Source organism: Oncorhynchus mykiss, chromosome 6 (assembly GCF_057628025.1).
Source record: "Oncorhynchus mykiss isolate SJ-2025 chromosome 6, ASM5762802v1, whole genome shotgun sequence".
Classification (NCBI taxonomy): domain Eukaryota; kingdom Metazoa; phylum Chordata; class Actinopteri; order Salmoniformes; family Salmonidae; genus Oncorhynchus; species Oncorhynchus mykiss.
In genome coordinates, this window is record NC_143027.1 from 77,765,830 (window position 1) to 77,782,575 (window position 16,746).

The 16,746-nt window shown below is 41.7% G+C and overlaps 1 protein-coding gene across 10 annotated transcripts; it reads left to right on the top strand.

Annotated features, from left to right (window-relative positions):
* Window positions 1-705: 705 nt before the first annotated feature.
* Window positions 706-16,510, top strand: LOC110526615 (lysophosphatidylcholine acyltransferase 2). Of its 10 annotated transcripts, none has more exons than XM_021607729.3 (13): window positions 706-1,348; window positions 1,843-1,985; window positions 6,294-6,511; window positions 7,522-7,634; window positions 8,394-8,454; window positions 10,754-10,847; window positions 11,136-11,190; window positions 11,385-11,467; window positions 11,564-11,689; window positions 11,950-12,103; window positions 12,522-12,620; window positions 12,919-13,060; window positions 14,814-16,510. In XM_021607729.3, exons 1-13 carry the CDS (start codon window positions 1,238-1,240, stop codon window positions 14,987-14,989), a joined length of 1,575 nt encoding a protein of 524 aa, XP_021463404.3. In that variant the 5' UTR covers window positions 706-1,237; the 3' UTR covers window positions 14,990-16,510. The 10 variants fall into 10 exon arrangements, 8 of the variants coding, with proteins under 8 accessions (XP_021463404.3, XP_090095037.1, XP_090095041.1 ...); XM_090238911.1 differs by having other exon boundaries at window positions 1,034-1,348; window positions 6,294-6,378; XR_016496881.1 differs by lacking the exon at window positions 11,950-12,103.
* The last annotated feature ends 236 nt before the right edge of the window (window positions 16,511-16,746 follow it).

The following is a 16,746-nucleotide window of genomic DNA, read 5'->3' on the forward strand; positions in this document are numbered from 1 at the left end:
TGAGGGCCCTTACATACAGTACCTCTGTGGTCAATGTAAATGCCATATTTGACTAACAGGTGACATCTTGTGGATGGATGAAGGTCTGAAAAACGCTTTGTTGTGGTTTTTATTATGGAGCAGAGCACATCATCACGCCAGCCATAGTATGCCTTTGCACTTGAGATATGACTTAGTTCATTTCATACAAATGAACACAACAATTTGACCCCAATTGCTAAGCTGTGAAATGAAACCTCAATGACTTCTTATTCTTCTATGGGTATTTCTGTTTTATTTTCTTTAGGCCCTGTATATAGTCTATTGAATGCCACCCTGATGTACATGAACTAATCTTGTAAAGTTGCTTCAAAATTATACATTTTGTAATTCAACATGAATATTTGACTTGTTCACTCTGTTTATTTCAGCCAATCAATTTCAATTTAAGGGGCATTATTGGCATGGTGTGCAAATAGTTCAAGTACAAAAGGGACAATAAATTAACATAAATATAGGTTTATTTACAATGGTGTTTGTTCTTCACTGGTTGCCCTTTTCTTGTGGCAACAGGTCACACATCTTGCTGTTGTGATTGCACACTGTGGTATTTCAACCAATAGATATGAGAGTTTATCAAAATTGGATTTGTTTTTAAATTCTTTGTGGGTCTGTGTAATCTGAGGGAAATATGTGTCTCTAATATGGTCATACATTTGGCAGGCAGTTAGGAAGTGCAGCTCAGTTTCCACCTCATTTTGTGTGCAGTGTGCACATAGCCTGCCTTCTCTTGAGAGCCAGGTCTGCCTTCGGTGGCCTTTCTCAATAGCAAGGCTATGCTAACTGAGTCTGTACAGCATACATAGTCAAAGATTTTAGGTCAGTCAAAGTGGTCAGGTATTATGCCACGGTGTACTCTGTTTAGGGTCAAATAGCATTCTAGTTTGCTCTGGGTTTTTTGCAAATTCTTTCCAATGTGTCAAGTAATTAAATGTGTGTTTTCACCCCACCACTGCTCACCAGGCAAAAGGTTACAATCCCACGTAAACCCAGTGCAGTAGGTGGGGCCTAAAAGTAATCGGAGGCAGAGTGCCAGATCACTCTCGTCCTTGCGCTACGGTTATTGTGAACGATGTTATCGCAATATTCGGAGAACGAACAGAATTCGCAAGATTCGAATCGAGGAAGTGGGGTGATTGCAGCACTACTGTGCAATTCTAAAGCTTCTTGACGCAATACCGCGACCCGAGCGAGAAGAATGACACCCCGGAGAGTGTTCGCGTTACCCAGGCAGCAATCCCTGTTTCTTCCGGCCGTCCTTAATCCTTTTGTGCAGGAGGTGAAATTGGCCAAGGCTGACATTATCAAAGTGAGTATAAAATGTCAAATAAATCGATTAACTCATTAATTTATCCGTCACAGAACTGGGGTTGGTATTCAAACGTAAACAGTTGAGCGCAGCCGGGTGGTTGTCCTCTATAGCTCCTCGGCTGTGTGTGTGTCTGGTGGTGCGTGACAATAGCATACAGTACAGGTACATAGCTAATCTAAGCCTATGAAACCATGACAATCCTTTTGTAATGCCTTGTTATTGTGTAACACAAACAATGGAGGCATTTATGTACACTCTAGAAATTCCTCCAACCATGTGAATTTCTAGAATGAAAAGTTTTATAACACGCGTATCCCTTGGTCAATGGTTGTATCGTTGCGCATTATATATGTTGGTTAGGAAATGTGTGTTTTAAAATGGCTCTTTAAAGTCCTTTCAGTGGCATGAAGTCAGTAACCTTAACACGTTGTAGATCTGTAAAAAAAAAAAAAAAAATGGTGTGTGTGATGTGTTTTTTTCTCTCTTTGCAGTGTGTATTCCGGGGAATCTTCCTGGTACCTATCCGTGCCATCTTCCTGACTCTGGTTCTCATGGTAACATGGCCTGTTGCTGTCATAACAACATTCATGCACCCTCTCAAAGGAGCAGTGACACCCATGACCGGATGGAGACGGTAAATATACTGCAAAACACCATCCTGTGCCACTACTGGTCTGTATGTATAACTATATTTCAACTATGCATCTACTATGAGTACTTTAATCATTAGTTCCAGAGGATGTACAGAGCCTTGTTGTTTATGACTTAAGTAGTTAGGCCTATGAGCAGTTCCATGGTAACAGAGTTTTGAGAAAGGAAAGAAGATGAGCTAGCTGGTGTTTTGGACAATACAGACTTCAGCTACACAGAACGAGCTGATGTAGGCTACATTCCTTAACAGCTTGACAGTTTGTTTTTAGTTGAGGATGAACAAGAATTAAACTAGTGTGAAATTACATAGTTGTTACTCCTTCCTGCGTTTCTCAATCCCACAGCTCTTGATGCATAGGGGTATTTCCACATTAACAGAACTGCACAAACAGCACAAACCATCATTCTTTTACCAAATGTTGCATGTGCACTGTGTTTTTGGAACATTTTCTGTGGAAATTGTTCAAAGTAGTCATTGTGCATATAGTTGTATGGTTTGTTTAAAGTGAAAATATGTAAATGTTTGGGCGACGGACCAAATTCACATAGAAATATGAGTTATAGATCGATCATTCTGCTTGAAAGCAAGTATAGGAATTGGTAGATCTGTGCACTATTTCTATGCTTTCCGTCAAGTTTTGTTTTTGTGTCTATTACTTTTGGTTTTGTACACCAGTTTCAAACAGCTGAAAAAACTATTGTTTTGATTATGGAAACTATATGTCACAGGGGTTTTGATGGTACAATGATTCTCTACACTATACTAGCTTATTTTGTCATATAAACTGAAATTAGGCTAACTATTAGAGTTTTAGCAACCAGGAAATTGATTCCTGCATAGTGCAACTTTAACTTTGCAGTTATTGTTTTTGTTTGACCTAGATTTTAAAGTGAAATATCTGTCTCAGCATCACTCTGTTACCATGGAATTGCCCCTATACATCAAGAGCTGTGGGATTTTCACACACTGAGAAATGCAGGAAGGATGAAGGAGTAACAACTATGCAATTTCACACTAGTTCTTGTTCATCCTCAACTAAAAATGAACTGTCAAGCTGTTAAAACCTCTTAAGGATCCACCACTTTTTTTCCGATTGTCGCCTAAAATGACATACCCAAATCTAACTGCCTGTAGCTTAGGACCTGAAGCAAGGATATGCATATTCTTGATACCATTTGAAAGGAAACACTTTGAAGTTTGTAGAAATGTGAAATTAATGTAGGAGAATATAACACATTCGATATGGTAAAAGATAATACAAAGGGAAAAAACAAGCGTTTTTTTGTACCATCATCTTTGAAATGCAAGAGAAAGGCCATAATGTACTATTCCAGCCCAGGCGCAATTTAGATTTTGGCTACTAGAAAAAAAACAAGTGTTTTGTACAAAGCAGTGTGTGTACAAAGTTTTGGATTGATCCATTAAATATCACCATCATTTGCAAATAAATTCATTAAAAATCCTACAATGTGATTTTCTTGATTTTTTTTCTCATTTTGTCTGTCATAGTTGAAGTGTACCTATGATGAAAATTACAGGCCTCTCTCATCTTTTTAAGTGGGAGAACTTGCACAATTGGTGGCTGACTAAATACTTTTTTGCCCCACTGTATATTAACAAGAATTTAAGCTTTGAAACCTTAAATGCTAATCACCTCATGCTAATCACATTAACCGTCCCGTGGGGGATACCGATCCTGTAGACGTTTTAAGGAATGTAGCCTACATCAGCTCTTTCTGTGTATTTATTTAACCTTTATTTAACAAATCAAGTCAGCTAAGAGCAAATTGTTATTTAAAATGATGGCCTACCAAGAGGCAAAACGCTTCTTGCAGGGACATGGGCTGGGATAAAAAAATTTAAAAGTAGGACAAAACACATCAAGACAAGAGAGACACCACAACACTACATAAAGAGAGACCTAAGATGACAACACAGCATGGCCGCAACACATGACAACGCAGCATGGTAGTAACTAGAGGTCGACCGATTAATTGGAATGGACGATTAATTAGAGCCGATTTCGAGTTTTTGGACACCGATTTGGCCGATTTAAAAAATATATAATAATACCTTTATTTAACTAGGCAAGTCAGTTAAGAACACATTCTTATTTTCATGACGGCCTAGGAACGGTGGGTTAACTGCCTTGTTCAGGGGTAGAACAACAGATTTTTACCTTGTCAGTTTGGGGATTCGTTTTTGCAACCTTCCGGTTACTAGTCCAACGCTCGAACCACCTGCCTTACATTGCACTCCATGAGGAGCCTGCGTGGCAGGCTGACTACCTGTTACGCGAGGGCAGCAAGAAGTCAAGGTAAGTTGCTAGCTAGCATTAAACTTATCTTATAAAAACAATCAATCTTAACATAATCACTAGTTAACTACACATGGTTGATGATATTACTAGTTTATCTAGCGTGTCCTGCGTTGCATATAATCGATGCGGTGCCCATTAATTTCTCATCGAATCACAGCCTACTTCGCCAAACAGGTGATGATTTAGCACTGTCGTTGCACCAAACCTAACCATAAATATCAATGCCTTTCTTTAAAATCAATACACAAGTATATATTTTTTAACCTGCATATTTAGTTAAGATTGCCTGCTAACATGAATTTCTTATAATTAGGGAAATTGTGTCACTTCTCTTGCGTCCCGTGCAAGCAGTCTGGGCCGCCTGGCTCATTGCGAACTGTGTGAAGTACATTTATTCCTAACAAAGACCGTAATTAATTTGCCAGGATTGTACATAATTATGACATAACATTGAAGGTTTTACAATGTAACAGCTATATTTAGACTTAGGGATGCCACCCGTTAGATACAATACGTAACGGTTCCGTATTTCACTGAAAGAATAAACGTTTTGTTTTCGAAATGATAGTTTCCGGATTCGACCATATTAATGACCAAAGACTCGTATTTCTGTGTGCTATTTATTATATTATAGTCTATGATTTGATAGAGCAGTCTGACTGAGCGATGGTAGGCAGCAGCAGGCTCGTACGCATTCATTCAAACAGCACTTTCGTGCGTTTTTCCAGCAGCTCTTCGCAATGCTTCAAGCATTGAGCTGTTTATGACTTCAAGCCTATCAACTCCTGAGATTAGGCTGGTGACGTCACGCGCTCTGAGACTTGGAGTGGTTGTTCCCCTTGCTCCGCAAGGTCCGTGGCATTTGTGGAGCGATGGGTAACAATGCTTCGAGGGTGGCTGTTGTCGATGTGTTCCTGGTTCGAGCCCAGGTAGGGGCGAGGAGAGGGATGGAAGCTACACTGTTACACTGGCAATACTAAAGTGCCTATAAGAACATCTAACATCAAAGGTATATGAAATGCAAATGGTATAGAGAGAGAGAGAGTCCGATAATTCCTATAATAACTACAACCTAAAACTTCTTACGTTAAAATAAGTGTTCATTCAGTATTGTTGTAATTGTCATTATTACAAATAAATTAAAACAATTGGCTGATTAATCGGTATCGGCTTTTTTTGGTTCTCCAATAATCGGTATCGGTGTTGAAAAATCATAATCGGTCGACCTCTAGTAGTAACACAACATAACAACAACCTGATAGCGACACAACATGGCAGCAACACGACCTGGTAGCAGCACAAATGTGGTACAAACATTATTAGGCAAAGAAAACAGCACAAAGGGCAAAAAGGTGGAGACAGCAATACATGATGCAAAGCAGCCACAAGTCTCAGTAAATGATTGAGTCTTTGAATGCAGAGATGGAGATAAAACTGTCCATTTCGAGTGTAGCTGAAGCAGTCTTCATTAGATCTTGTCTGTATCGAACGAAACACTATCTACCTCTTCTTCTTTATTTCCTCAGAATGGAGGGGGTCATAGAGATATGTTGCATGAGGCCTGATGCAACATATGATAAATAAACCAAATGTGTTCTTCTGTGACTCAAAAGCAGCCCACTTCCCTCTCTCTTTGATTGTATGTGTTGATATGACCACAGCTACATGCAGCTGCTGGTTGTTTATCGCTCGTGTTCAGGTCTGTTTTATTTGATAGTTGATAACACTAACTAGCTGATGAACATGGAGCACCAACTTAGTACAGTACTACTGACCATCAAAAGGCTAAGTTGAGGCCCTGACAACACACAGATCTATGTTGACTGTAATATTGGTCCATTCAGATGTAGGCTATATGTATTCATGTTCAGTGTCTCTAGGTGAATATTCCTGACAGTGTACAACTGTTAGTTTAATCTGTATAGTTTCATGCTAAATCTTTGTTGATGTTTGACTCTCTGGTTCCCCAGGTTCATGTGTCGGCGTGTGATGGCGTTCCTGGGGAGGTCCTACTACTTCTTCATGGGCTTCAGGGTGGTGGTGAAGGGCCAGCAGGTGAGCAGTGCAGAGGCCCCCATTCTGGTTGTGGCCCCACACTCCACCTTCTTTGATGGCATTGTGTGCATCGTAGCAGGCCTGCCCTCCACTGTGTCCCGCACTGAGAACCTCGCCACTCCTATATTTGGCAGTGAGTGTTGTTTCTTTCTGGGGTTTTTTAGTAGAGGGTTAGTTTTTTTTTTTTTTGGAGTGTGTGTTTGTGAGTCAGCGATCAGTGTGTGTGGGTCTGTCAATGGTAAGTGTGGGTATTTATGCTGATTCTGTTTGCAGATTTAATATCCGTTAGTGTTTATCTGATGTGTGTGTTTCCTCTCCAGGGTTTGTGCGGTGCCTCCAGCCTGTAATGGTGTGCGTTAGTGCTGAGCGATTAACTGACATTTTTAACAACTAATTGACCAATTATTCAATTATTTCATTTCCATTTAGTTCGTTTTTTTCCCTGTGAGCTCAATGCGTACATTCTCGTACATTCTCTGGGGATAAATCAGATCCAGCCTCAAGTGTGTGATGTAGTAGGGGGTTGTAGTTTCCAACAGGCCAATATTATGCGTAGTTTAGTGCATAAAACGTGGTAATTAACTACAATGACCATAATCTATTGCGCATCTGCTTGTCCGGTCTGTGTTTCTTTTACGCCTGCAATGGAAGACAGAAGAATGCGAGATCGTGAGGTGATATAGAGAGCAGATGTAGCTTCGTGAGGCATCTCTAACTAAAAATACATGATCTTAGTGATTGATAGTTGGTATTCAGCAGTCATAAAGTATGTCTTATTTACTTTGAGGAACTACAAAATAGTGATTTTGTCAGACAGCATAGGTTGCAGCTCTATAGAGATGATGATGACTTGGAGTAAAATAATGAATCCATCAAATGAAACAAATGTAATATACACAGCAACTGAAATATTTTATTAAAGAAAGGTAATGTGAATAAATGATGGTTAATAAGTGATAAGCAGTAATGGACAGTCACTACCATCATGGGACTTTTATTAATTGTTTTAACAGCATTCAACCCACATAATGCATAGTGCATTTAATCTTTAAAAAAAGAATCGTAATCGAAACACTAAAAAACTCTAATTGCTCAGCACTAGTGTGTGAGTTTATCTGATGTGTCTTTCCTTTCTCCATCCAGGGTTTGTGCGGTGTCTCCAGCCGGTGCTGGTCTCCAGACAGGACCCAGACTCCCGTAAGAACACCATTATGGAGATAGACAGCAGAGCCAAGTCTGGAGGCCGTTGGCCACAGGTCTGTCGCAGGCATACACACACACACACACACACAGTTTTGAATAACTAACCTTGTGGGGACACACAATTCAGTCCCATTCAAAATCCTATTTTCCCTAACCCTCAACCTAATTCTAACCCTAACACTAATTCTGACCTTAACCCCAAACCCCCCATAAATACCATTTGATCTTGTGGGGACTAACAAAATGTCCCTAGTTGGTCAATTTATTTTCTTAATTTACTATTCATGTGGGGACTTCTGTTCCCCACAAGTATAGTTAAACACATCCACAAACACACAGCCAGTATTTTTTTTTAATCATAATTTATCATGTCTTGTCTAGCTTGTAGTCTGACAAGGAGCTTGGGAATGAAACATCACGCCTTTTCACACCAAGAATTTGCCTTAAACTTCCTCTCCTTCAAACACAATTGCTGTTGCTTCTTCTTTGTGACAGAAAGTCTACTTCATTCAGCATAGAATGAAACACTGGAATAGATCCATCTACATTGTCAGTGGTGGTAGCCTAGTGGTTAGAGCATTGGACTAGTAACCGAAAGGTTGCTGGAGCGAATCCCCGAGCTGACAAGGTAAAAATCTGTCGTTCTGCCACTGAGCAAGGCAGTTTAACCCACTGTTCCTTGGGCACCGATGATGTGGATGCCAATAAAGGCAGCCCCCTGCACCTCTCTGATTCAGAGGGGTTAGGTTAAATGCAGAAGACACATTTCAGTTGTACAACTGAAAAGAAACATTTAGTTATTTATGTTCCAGATCCTGGTCTTCCCTGAGGGGACTTGTACAAATCGCTCATGTCTCATCACTTTCAAACAAGGTAGGTTGAACTTCACTACCATGTTTGTTTTTAAATAGGAGTAGAAACACCTTTGTATGGATCAAAGGTATCAATATTATACCAAACAGTGTACTGTTGATAGGGTTTGAAAATCATGTGGGACCCTACAATGTCCATGTTGTATTCCCACTTAACAGGCTGGTTGTCATTTGTTTATAGTGGAGACAGACAGTGTGCTGGGAGAGACACACAGTACCATCCACACTAGTGGTTGTCATTTGTTTATAGTGGAGACAGACAGTGTGCTGGGAGAGACACACAGTACCATCCACACTAGTGGTGTCATTTGTTTATAGTGGAGACAGACAGTGTGCAGGGAGAGACACACAGTACCATCCACACTAGTGTTGTCATTTGTTTATAGTGGAGACAGACAGTGTGCTGGGAGAGACACACAGTACCATCCACACTAGTGGTGTCATTTGTTTATAGTGGAGACAGACAGTGTGCAGGGAGAGACACACAGTACCATCCACACTAGTGTTGTCATTTGTTTATAGTGGAGACAGACAGTGTGCTGGGAGAGACACACAGTACCATCCACACTAGTGGTGTCATTTGTTTATAGTGGAGACAGACAGTGTGCAGGGAGAGACACACAGTACCATCCACACTAGTGGTGTCATTTGTTTATAGTGGAGACAGACAGTGTGCAGGGAGAGACACACAGTACCATCCACACTAGTGGTGTCATTTGTTTATAGTGGAGACAGACAGTGTGCAGGGAGAAACACACAGTACCATCCACACTAGTGGTGTCATTTGTTTATAGTGGAGACAGACAGTGTGCAGGGAGAGACACAGTACCATCCACACTAGTGGTGTCATTTGTTTATAGTGGAGACAGACAGTGTGCTGGGAGAGACACACAGTACCATCCACACTAGTGGTGTCATTTGTTTATAGTGGAGACAGACAGTGTGCTGGGAGAGACACACAGTACCATCCACACTAGTGGTGTCATTTGTTTATAGTGGAGACAGACAGTGTGCAGGGAGAGACACACAGTACCATCCACACTAGTGGTGTCATTTGTTTATAGTGGAGACAGACAGTGTGCTGGGAGAGACACACAGTACCATCCACACTAGTGTTGTCATTTGTTTATAGTGGAGACAGACAGTGTGCTGGGAGAGACACAGTACCATCCACACTAGTGGTGTCATTTGTTTATAGTGGAGACAGACAGTGTGCAGGGAGAGACACACAGTACCATCCACACTAGTGGTGTCAGTTACTTAATGCAAATTCACTCGTAAACTAATGGCAGAGATAGGGCCATCATACGGTTGCAGAATGGTGTTCATTTAGCTTCTTTCTGGGGTGCTTGTGTAACCGGTGTGAAATGACTAGCTAGTTAGCTGTGCACGCCAGTAGAGTTTCAATCACTGACTTCACCCACTCTGAGACCTTAAAGTAGTTGTTTCCATTGCTCTGCAAGGGCTGTGGCTTTTGTGGAGCGATGGGTAATGATGCCTCGAGGGTGACTGTTGTCGACGTGTGCAGAGGGTTCCTGGTTCAAGCCCAGGCTGGGGTGAGGAGCGGGACGGAAGTAACACTGTTACAATTATTTTGACACAACACCTCTTCATTTACTCCCAGTATGCTACATGCTATCTGCCTCATTGTGTGGTCAGTCACCTGATGCACACACAATGGGCTTCTCCAGAGTGAAGGGGCCTGAGTGAATCCATTACTTCCTGAAACAGTAGCCATAGCGAAATGGAATAGATTGCACAATGAGATAATGAACTTCAGAAGGAAATGACTGACTGATCATCTTCACTCAATACCAAGAACTAGGCTATTAGGATCTGAGTGAATTATACAGTAGCAATTGTTATGGTTCAATCCTAAAGCTGTAAACCTGAGAATGCATCTAATAATCAATGCAAATAACAGCATATAAGACCATCAATTACACTCTATGGCATGTTACAGTTTTTGCATAGACATTTGCATCTAACTAAATTACTTTGTTCTACTACAGTGCCAATATCCAAACCAACATACCTAATACTAGTGGCTTCCTTACAGTACTGATTGGTATATTGATCAGGGTTAGATGAATCCAGCTTCAGGTCTTGTTATTGGTAGGACGTGTACTGTGGGAAAATGAGTTGTCATCGGCTGCACTCTGTCCAATTAGTAGGCTGTCTGTGCTCCTGTGTTTGCACATATAGGTTGTGTGTGTGTGTGTGTGTGTGCTCATTAAGTTAGAATAGTAGTCAGTGCTGGAGGTCAGTAGGGTCTCACTCTGTCCCTCTCTCCCCGTCAGGTGCCTTCGTCCCTGGGGTCCCGGTGCAGCCTGTGGTCATGAGATATCCCAACAGACTGGACACTGTGACTTGGACTTGGCAAGGCTTCAGCTCGTAAGTCTGCAGTGCACTCAGTGGATTACAATCATCAGTGTTGCCTCAACGCTTCAACGCTACATGTCCCCTGTTGTTTTCTGTACAGTGTCTCACATTGCAACTATGTTCCTGTGACTTCTCCTCATGGGCCATAGTTAGTCCTCAAACTCTGGGAATAGAGATTTTCACTGTTGAGCGATGAATTGTTTTTCAGTTTAGTGGGCTTACATTTCAATCTTGTTGTATGGGATTACCGTTATGCCCTTTGAATAGAGGTGATGATGATTTGTGGTGATGTTGTTTTAGGAGAACCCTGCTGCTTCTCACTCTGTCTCAGCTCTACACCAATGTAGAGATAGAGGTTAGTATTAACACACTACACAGGAATACTTACTTAGAAAGCCAAGAGATAATGACTTCATAACACGTTCATTAGCAGTACCTATGTGTTATGTATGGCTTATGAATGTGTTATGAAGACCTTATCTAGGTAGCCCTCTAGTTAGCCTGTACTTCCTGGTTAGTCCCTGTTTTGACCTTTGCCCTCTCCTCCAGTTTCTTCCTCCAGTTACCCCTACTGAGGAGGAAAAGAAAAGACCTGTGCTGTTCGCCAGGACAGTACGAAATGTTATGGCCCAGTAAGTGTGTGTGGGAATGGTATTACAGCATTTAATAATATCTTCCTTATGTATATTCTTACCCATCTCTTCACTTCTATCCCTATGTGTGTGCAGGGCCCTGGGTGTGCCAGTGACGGACCACACATATGAGGACTGTAGACTGATGATCTCGGCTGGGGAGCTCACCCTGCCAATGGAGGCTGGTCTAGTGGAGTTCACTAAGATCAGCCAAAAACTTGAGTAAGACTGGCTCCTCTACCGCTCTAATACTGTGCTATTGCCACTGTGGCAACACACTATGTACTGTTATGTACTGTTGTGTCACCCACTGGCAAGCTCCACACTGAAGTAACACTGCCTTACACAATACTGCTTTATTTGGCCAACTGCTACATCGGCGATTGGTAATAGTTGGACACACACACAGACCTACACTCTCTTCCGCCCCTGAGTAAGTCCTTGTGTCCTGCCCTCCTCCTTTCCTCCCCGGTCCCCCTCAGCCTGAAGTGGGACAACGTGAAGAAGGAGCTAGAGGGCTTTGCAGCTGTGGCCTGCTCCTGTAAAGGAGGCCGCATCAACATCCAGGAGTTCGCCAGCTTCCTCAAGCTTCCCATCAGCCCCGCCCTGCAGGAGCTGTTTGCTCTATTTGACAGGGTGAGAGCCAGTCACATCTAGTTCGGTTCAATCTCTCTTCTAGGCTTTCCTAGGTTGTGTTGGACTGGTGCAAGCTTGGCTGGAGGAAGTCTGCACCATATTTCTTGCAACATTCCTTTGAAATCCACAAAGGGAAGTGTATGACTACACTATTCTTTCGAAGCGTAGAGAATCAGACCACAGCCATTCTGTCTGTTCTCTCCAACCTGTGACTGGATGGGCTAAGTAACCGAGGATTTAGTATGCTGTCCCCCACTGCTTTGTTCATAGAGAGGGTAAACAAACTGTCTGAAGAAATAAAGGAACCATTGTTCATCTTGGAAAAACATACTGTATTTGTAGAGTATTGTCGTCCACTGAATGCAATGTGTAGTCTGGCTTTGTTAACTGATACGTAGCTGTCACTCTGTCTCTCTAGGATGGAGATGGCACCATTGACTTCAGAGAGTATGTCATCGGTGTAACCATCTTATGTCGGCCAGCTAACACCGAAGAGGTCCTCCGCACAGCTTTCCAGGTTTGGCCAATAAAAACCCTGCTTGTTGCGAATGTTACTGTGTCACATTTAACTGTCCAACACATGACATTGGGGCCTAGATATGTAGCTGACGCAGACTGTCTGTGAGGTCTACCCATGGTTTGGAAGCAATAGACAAGCACTCAGTGGCTATGATAAAGTTAAATACGTGTGTGTGGTTGTCTAAGGGGAACATGAAGTAGGTTTGAAAGCCACATGGTCATAAAAGCAATCTCGATTTCAATTAGCAATCCTATGTGTTGTCATTACTTAACTAATTGTCTCCCTCTCCTCTCAGCTGTTTGACACTGACGAGGACCAAAGAATCACTCATGAAGAGTTCACCTCCATGCTTCGCTCTGCTCTAGGCGTGTGTGACCTCAACGTCTCCAAACTCTTTAAGGAGATAGATACAGACAGCTCTGAATTCATCACTTTCTGTAAGTAGACCCTTGTGAAGGTCAAAGGTTATCTGAAGTGGAGGACTCCAGCATGAACTAAAGGCAGCTGACTGCTTGCCTTGACGGAACACCATAGAAAAGACCAGGTTGAGCCTTGGATCTCTCCATTCTAGAAATATAGAAAGAGAAATACTATATGGATTTGAAAGTGGGATATTAATATTTGTATAATTTTTTTAATCCTTTGTTTTTAATTCCCATAGGAAATTAACATTACTTTCACCAAAAGTAGCCCATTTTAAACAACAACTTTGTGGAATTTTAGTTGAATTTTTATGATGGAACAAATCAAATCAAAGTTTATTTGTCACGTGCGCCGAATAGAACAGGTGTAAACCTTACAGTGAAATGCTTACTTACAGACTCTAACCAATGGTGCGAGGAAAAAAAAGATTGTGTGTGTGTGTGTGTGTGTAGGTAAGTAAAGAAATAAAACAACAGTAAAAAGACATTAGAAAAAAGAGTAGCAAGGCTATATACAGACACCTGTTAGTCAGGCTGATTGAGGTAGTATGTACATGTAGGTATGGTTAAAGTGATTATGCATATATGATGAACAGAGAGTAGCAGAAGTGTAAAAAGAGGGGTTGGCGGGTGGAGAGACACAATGCAGATAGCCCGGTTAGCCAATGTGCGGGAGCACTGGTTAGTCGGGCCAATTTAGGTAGTATGTACATGAATGTATAGTTAAAGTGACTATGCATATAAGATAAACAGAGAGTATCAGCAGCGTAAAAGAGGGGTTGGGGGTGGGAGGCACACAATGCAAATAGTCCGGGTAACCATTTGGTTACCTGTTCAGGAGTCTTATGGCTTGGGGGTAAAAACTGTTGAGAAGCCTTTTTGTCCTAGACTTGGCACTCCGGTACCGCTTGCGGTAGGTAGTAGAGAGAACAGTCTATGACTGGGGTGGCTGGGGTCTTTGACAATTTTTAGGGCCTTCCTCTGACACCGCCTGGTGTAGAGGTCCTGGATGGCAGGCAGCTTTGTCCCAGTGATGTACTGGGCCTTACGCACTACCCTCTGAAGTGCCTTGAGGTCGGAGGATGAGCAATTGCCGTACCAGGCAGTGATGCAACCGGTCAGGATGCTCTCGATGTTGCAGCTGTAGAACCTTTTGAGGATCTCAGGACCCATGCCAAATCTTTTTAGTTTCCTGACGGGGAATAGGCTTTGTCGTGCCCTCTTCACGACTGTCTTGGTGTGTTTGGACCAATCTAGTTTGTTGTTGATGTGGACACCAAGGAATTTGAAGCTCTCAACCTGCTCCACTACAGCCCCGTCGATGAGAATGGGGACGTGCTCGGTGCTCCTTTTCCTGTAGTCCACAATCATCTCCTTAGTCTTGGTTACGTTGATGGATAGGTTGTTATTCTGGCACCACCCTGCCAGGTCTCTGACCTCCTCCCTATAGGCTGTCTCGTCGTTGTCGGTGATCAGGCCTACCACTGTGGGTCGTCAGCAAACTTAATGATGGTGTTGGAGTCGTGCCTGGCCATGCAGTCGTGGGTGAACAGGGAGTACAGGAGGGGCTGAGCACACACCCCTGAGGAGCTCCAGTGTTGAGGATCAGCGTGGCAGATGTAGCATTTTTAGTCACTGACAATTTGAATATAGTTCTGATTTGATCCTCTCTGAAACTGAATTCCAGGTATTGTGAGCATTGATAATATACCAGATATACTACTGTAAGTTTTGATTTGACCCTCTGTCTCTCCATTTCCCTCTCCAGCCGAGTTCCAGGCGTTTGCCCTGAACCACCCAGAGTATGCCAAGCTGTTCACCACCTATCTGGAGCTCCAGCGGTACCAGGCCCTCCAGGGGGTGGAGTCAGAACTCTCTTCCACCAATCATGTCTCCTCTGAGGACAACCAGGAAGAGAGCATCTCTGACAAGAAGGACGACTAAGTCTGAGGCAGAGACTGTCATTGTGTTTGAGAGCATTACCATACATTTTGTTCAGTAGCTGATCACGGACTGAGCAAACTGACTGATCTACTGTTAATAATACAGTTATTTAAGATCCAAGGTGATTTGTTGATCAGTAAGTCTGCAGTTGCCGACTGCAATGTTGTCGATCTAGATCATGTACAGAGACTGAACTCTTTTTGAGCTCTCAGTTGAATACACAGAGAGACGAACTACTGAGTCTGATGAACCACAACAGGATATTTTCTATTGCACTGATTTTAGAGAACTGGAACCTCATTTTGACCTCATAGGAAATAAGATGATGTATGTTTAAATTAATGTTGCTATTCTGCAAAAGTGAATCATATTTTTTGCTTAAATTCTTTCTATGATTTTTTAGTGCCTTAAAAAAGATTTGTAAGCGAGGTTTGTAAGAGCTATTGTTTGTGTTTCTGTACAGATGGGGTGGAATCAGACCTCCAAGTATATTTTTTCAGATCCTTGTTTATGGCAGTAATGTGGTCATAGGAAGGTTGAACAATATCCATATTTTTTCAGATCCTTGTTTATGGCAGTAATGTGGTCATAGGAAGGTTGAACAATATCCACTTAATCCTAACGCTTTTAGGATTTTACTCATAGCAATGTTGAACTTTTTTGTAGATACCCCTGCTGATTTTGATTTAAGGCATCCCATTGTTTTGTCATAGTTTTGCCTCTTCAGATGAAAACTACCTAGTGCCAGCCCATAATGTATTTAAATGACCTGGATACCCTTCTGAGATGACTGAATCCTGTACTCTTTAATGTGTCTACCTGTTCTGTTTTCCACAGAGTTTCCTTGAAGATAACTGGAAAGGCTGCCAAACGTTGCTTTTGTATGAGTTGAAAGTCTTTAATGTATGACTGGATTGCAGAAAATTGTCATTAATACATGTTTCTAATGATATCAACCCAATCTGGCAACCCAGCAAAGGAGCAATAATACAAGCTATAAGGATACATGCTGTGCTTTACAGTTTTTCCACTGCTCAGGGACACACACTGTAAGTAGTGCTGCTGTATAATTAGCTAAAGGTTTTGCTCTGCATCTGTTTCTATTTGCATTTCCATTGAAGAGTGATGTTGCTGAGGCAGCAGTGGAACCTTATGGCTTTAGCCAAACTAAAGCCCAAGCATCTACTGAAAAATAAGGCAATTTGTGAGCAAAAAGGCAAGTCTGCCTAGTAATACATACCCCCTGGAATACACTGTTGTATGGTTTCAAGTTAACTAGTGTGCATTGTTATTTATTTAGCAGAGCGCGTTGTTGCAATTATGTTAATTTTTTGTGAACACAGCAAACTTTCTGTTTCTGTAAAATCCAGTACAATTTTAACTCTTCGATGACTTGTATTTTATAGCTTTTAAACTTCTGTAATTAGTCTTTTTGCTTTCAACTTTCTTGTTCTAATTATGTGTATTCTCCCTGTTAGTGTACTTACTTGTGTGTATGTAAATATATGGTTGTTTGACTCAGTTGATTCGAGCTTGGCATGAGAAACTCCAAGGTGGGGGGTTCAATTCCTGTAGGGATCACATACACATACTATACATGTGTGCACTCACTTTACTGTAAATCCCTTTGTATAAAAAGTGTCTGCTGGATGGCATATATACTAAACAAAAATATAAACACAACATGCAACAATTTTAAACATTTCACTGAGTTACAGTTCATATAAGGAAATCAGTCGAAATAAATTCATTAGGCC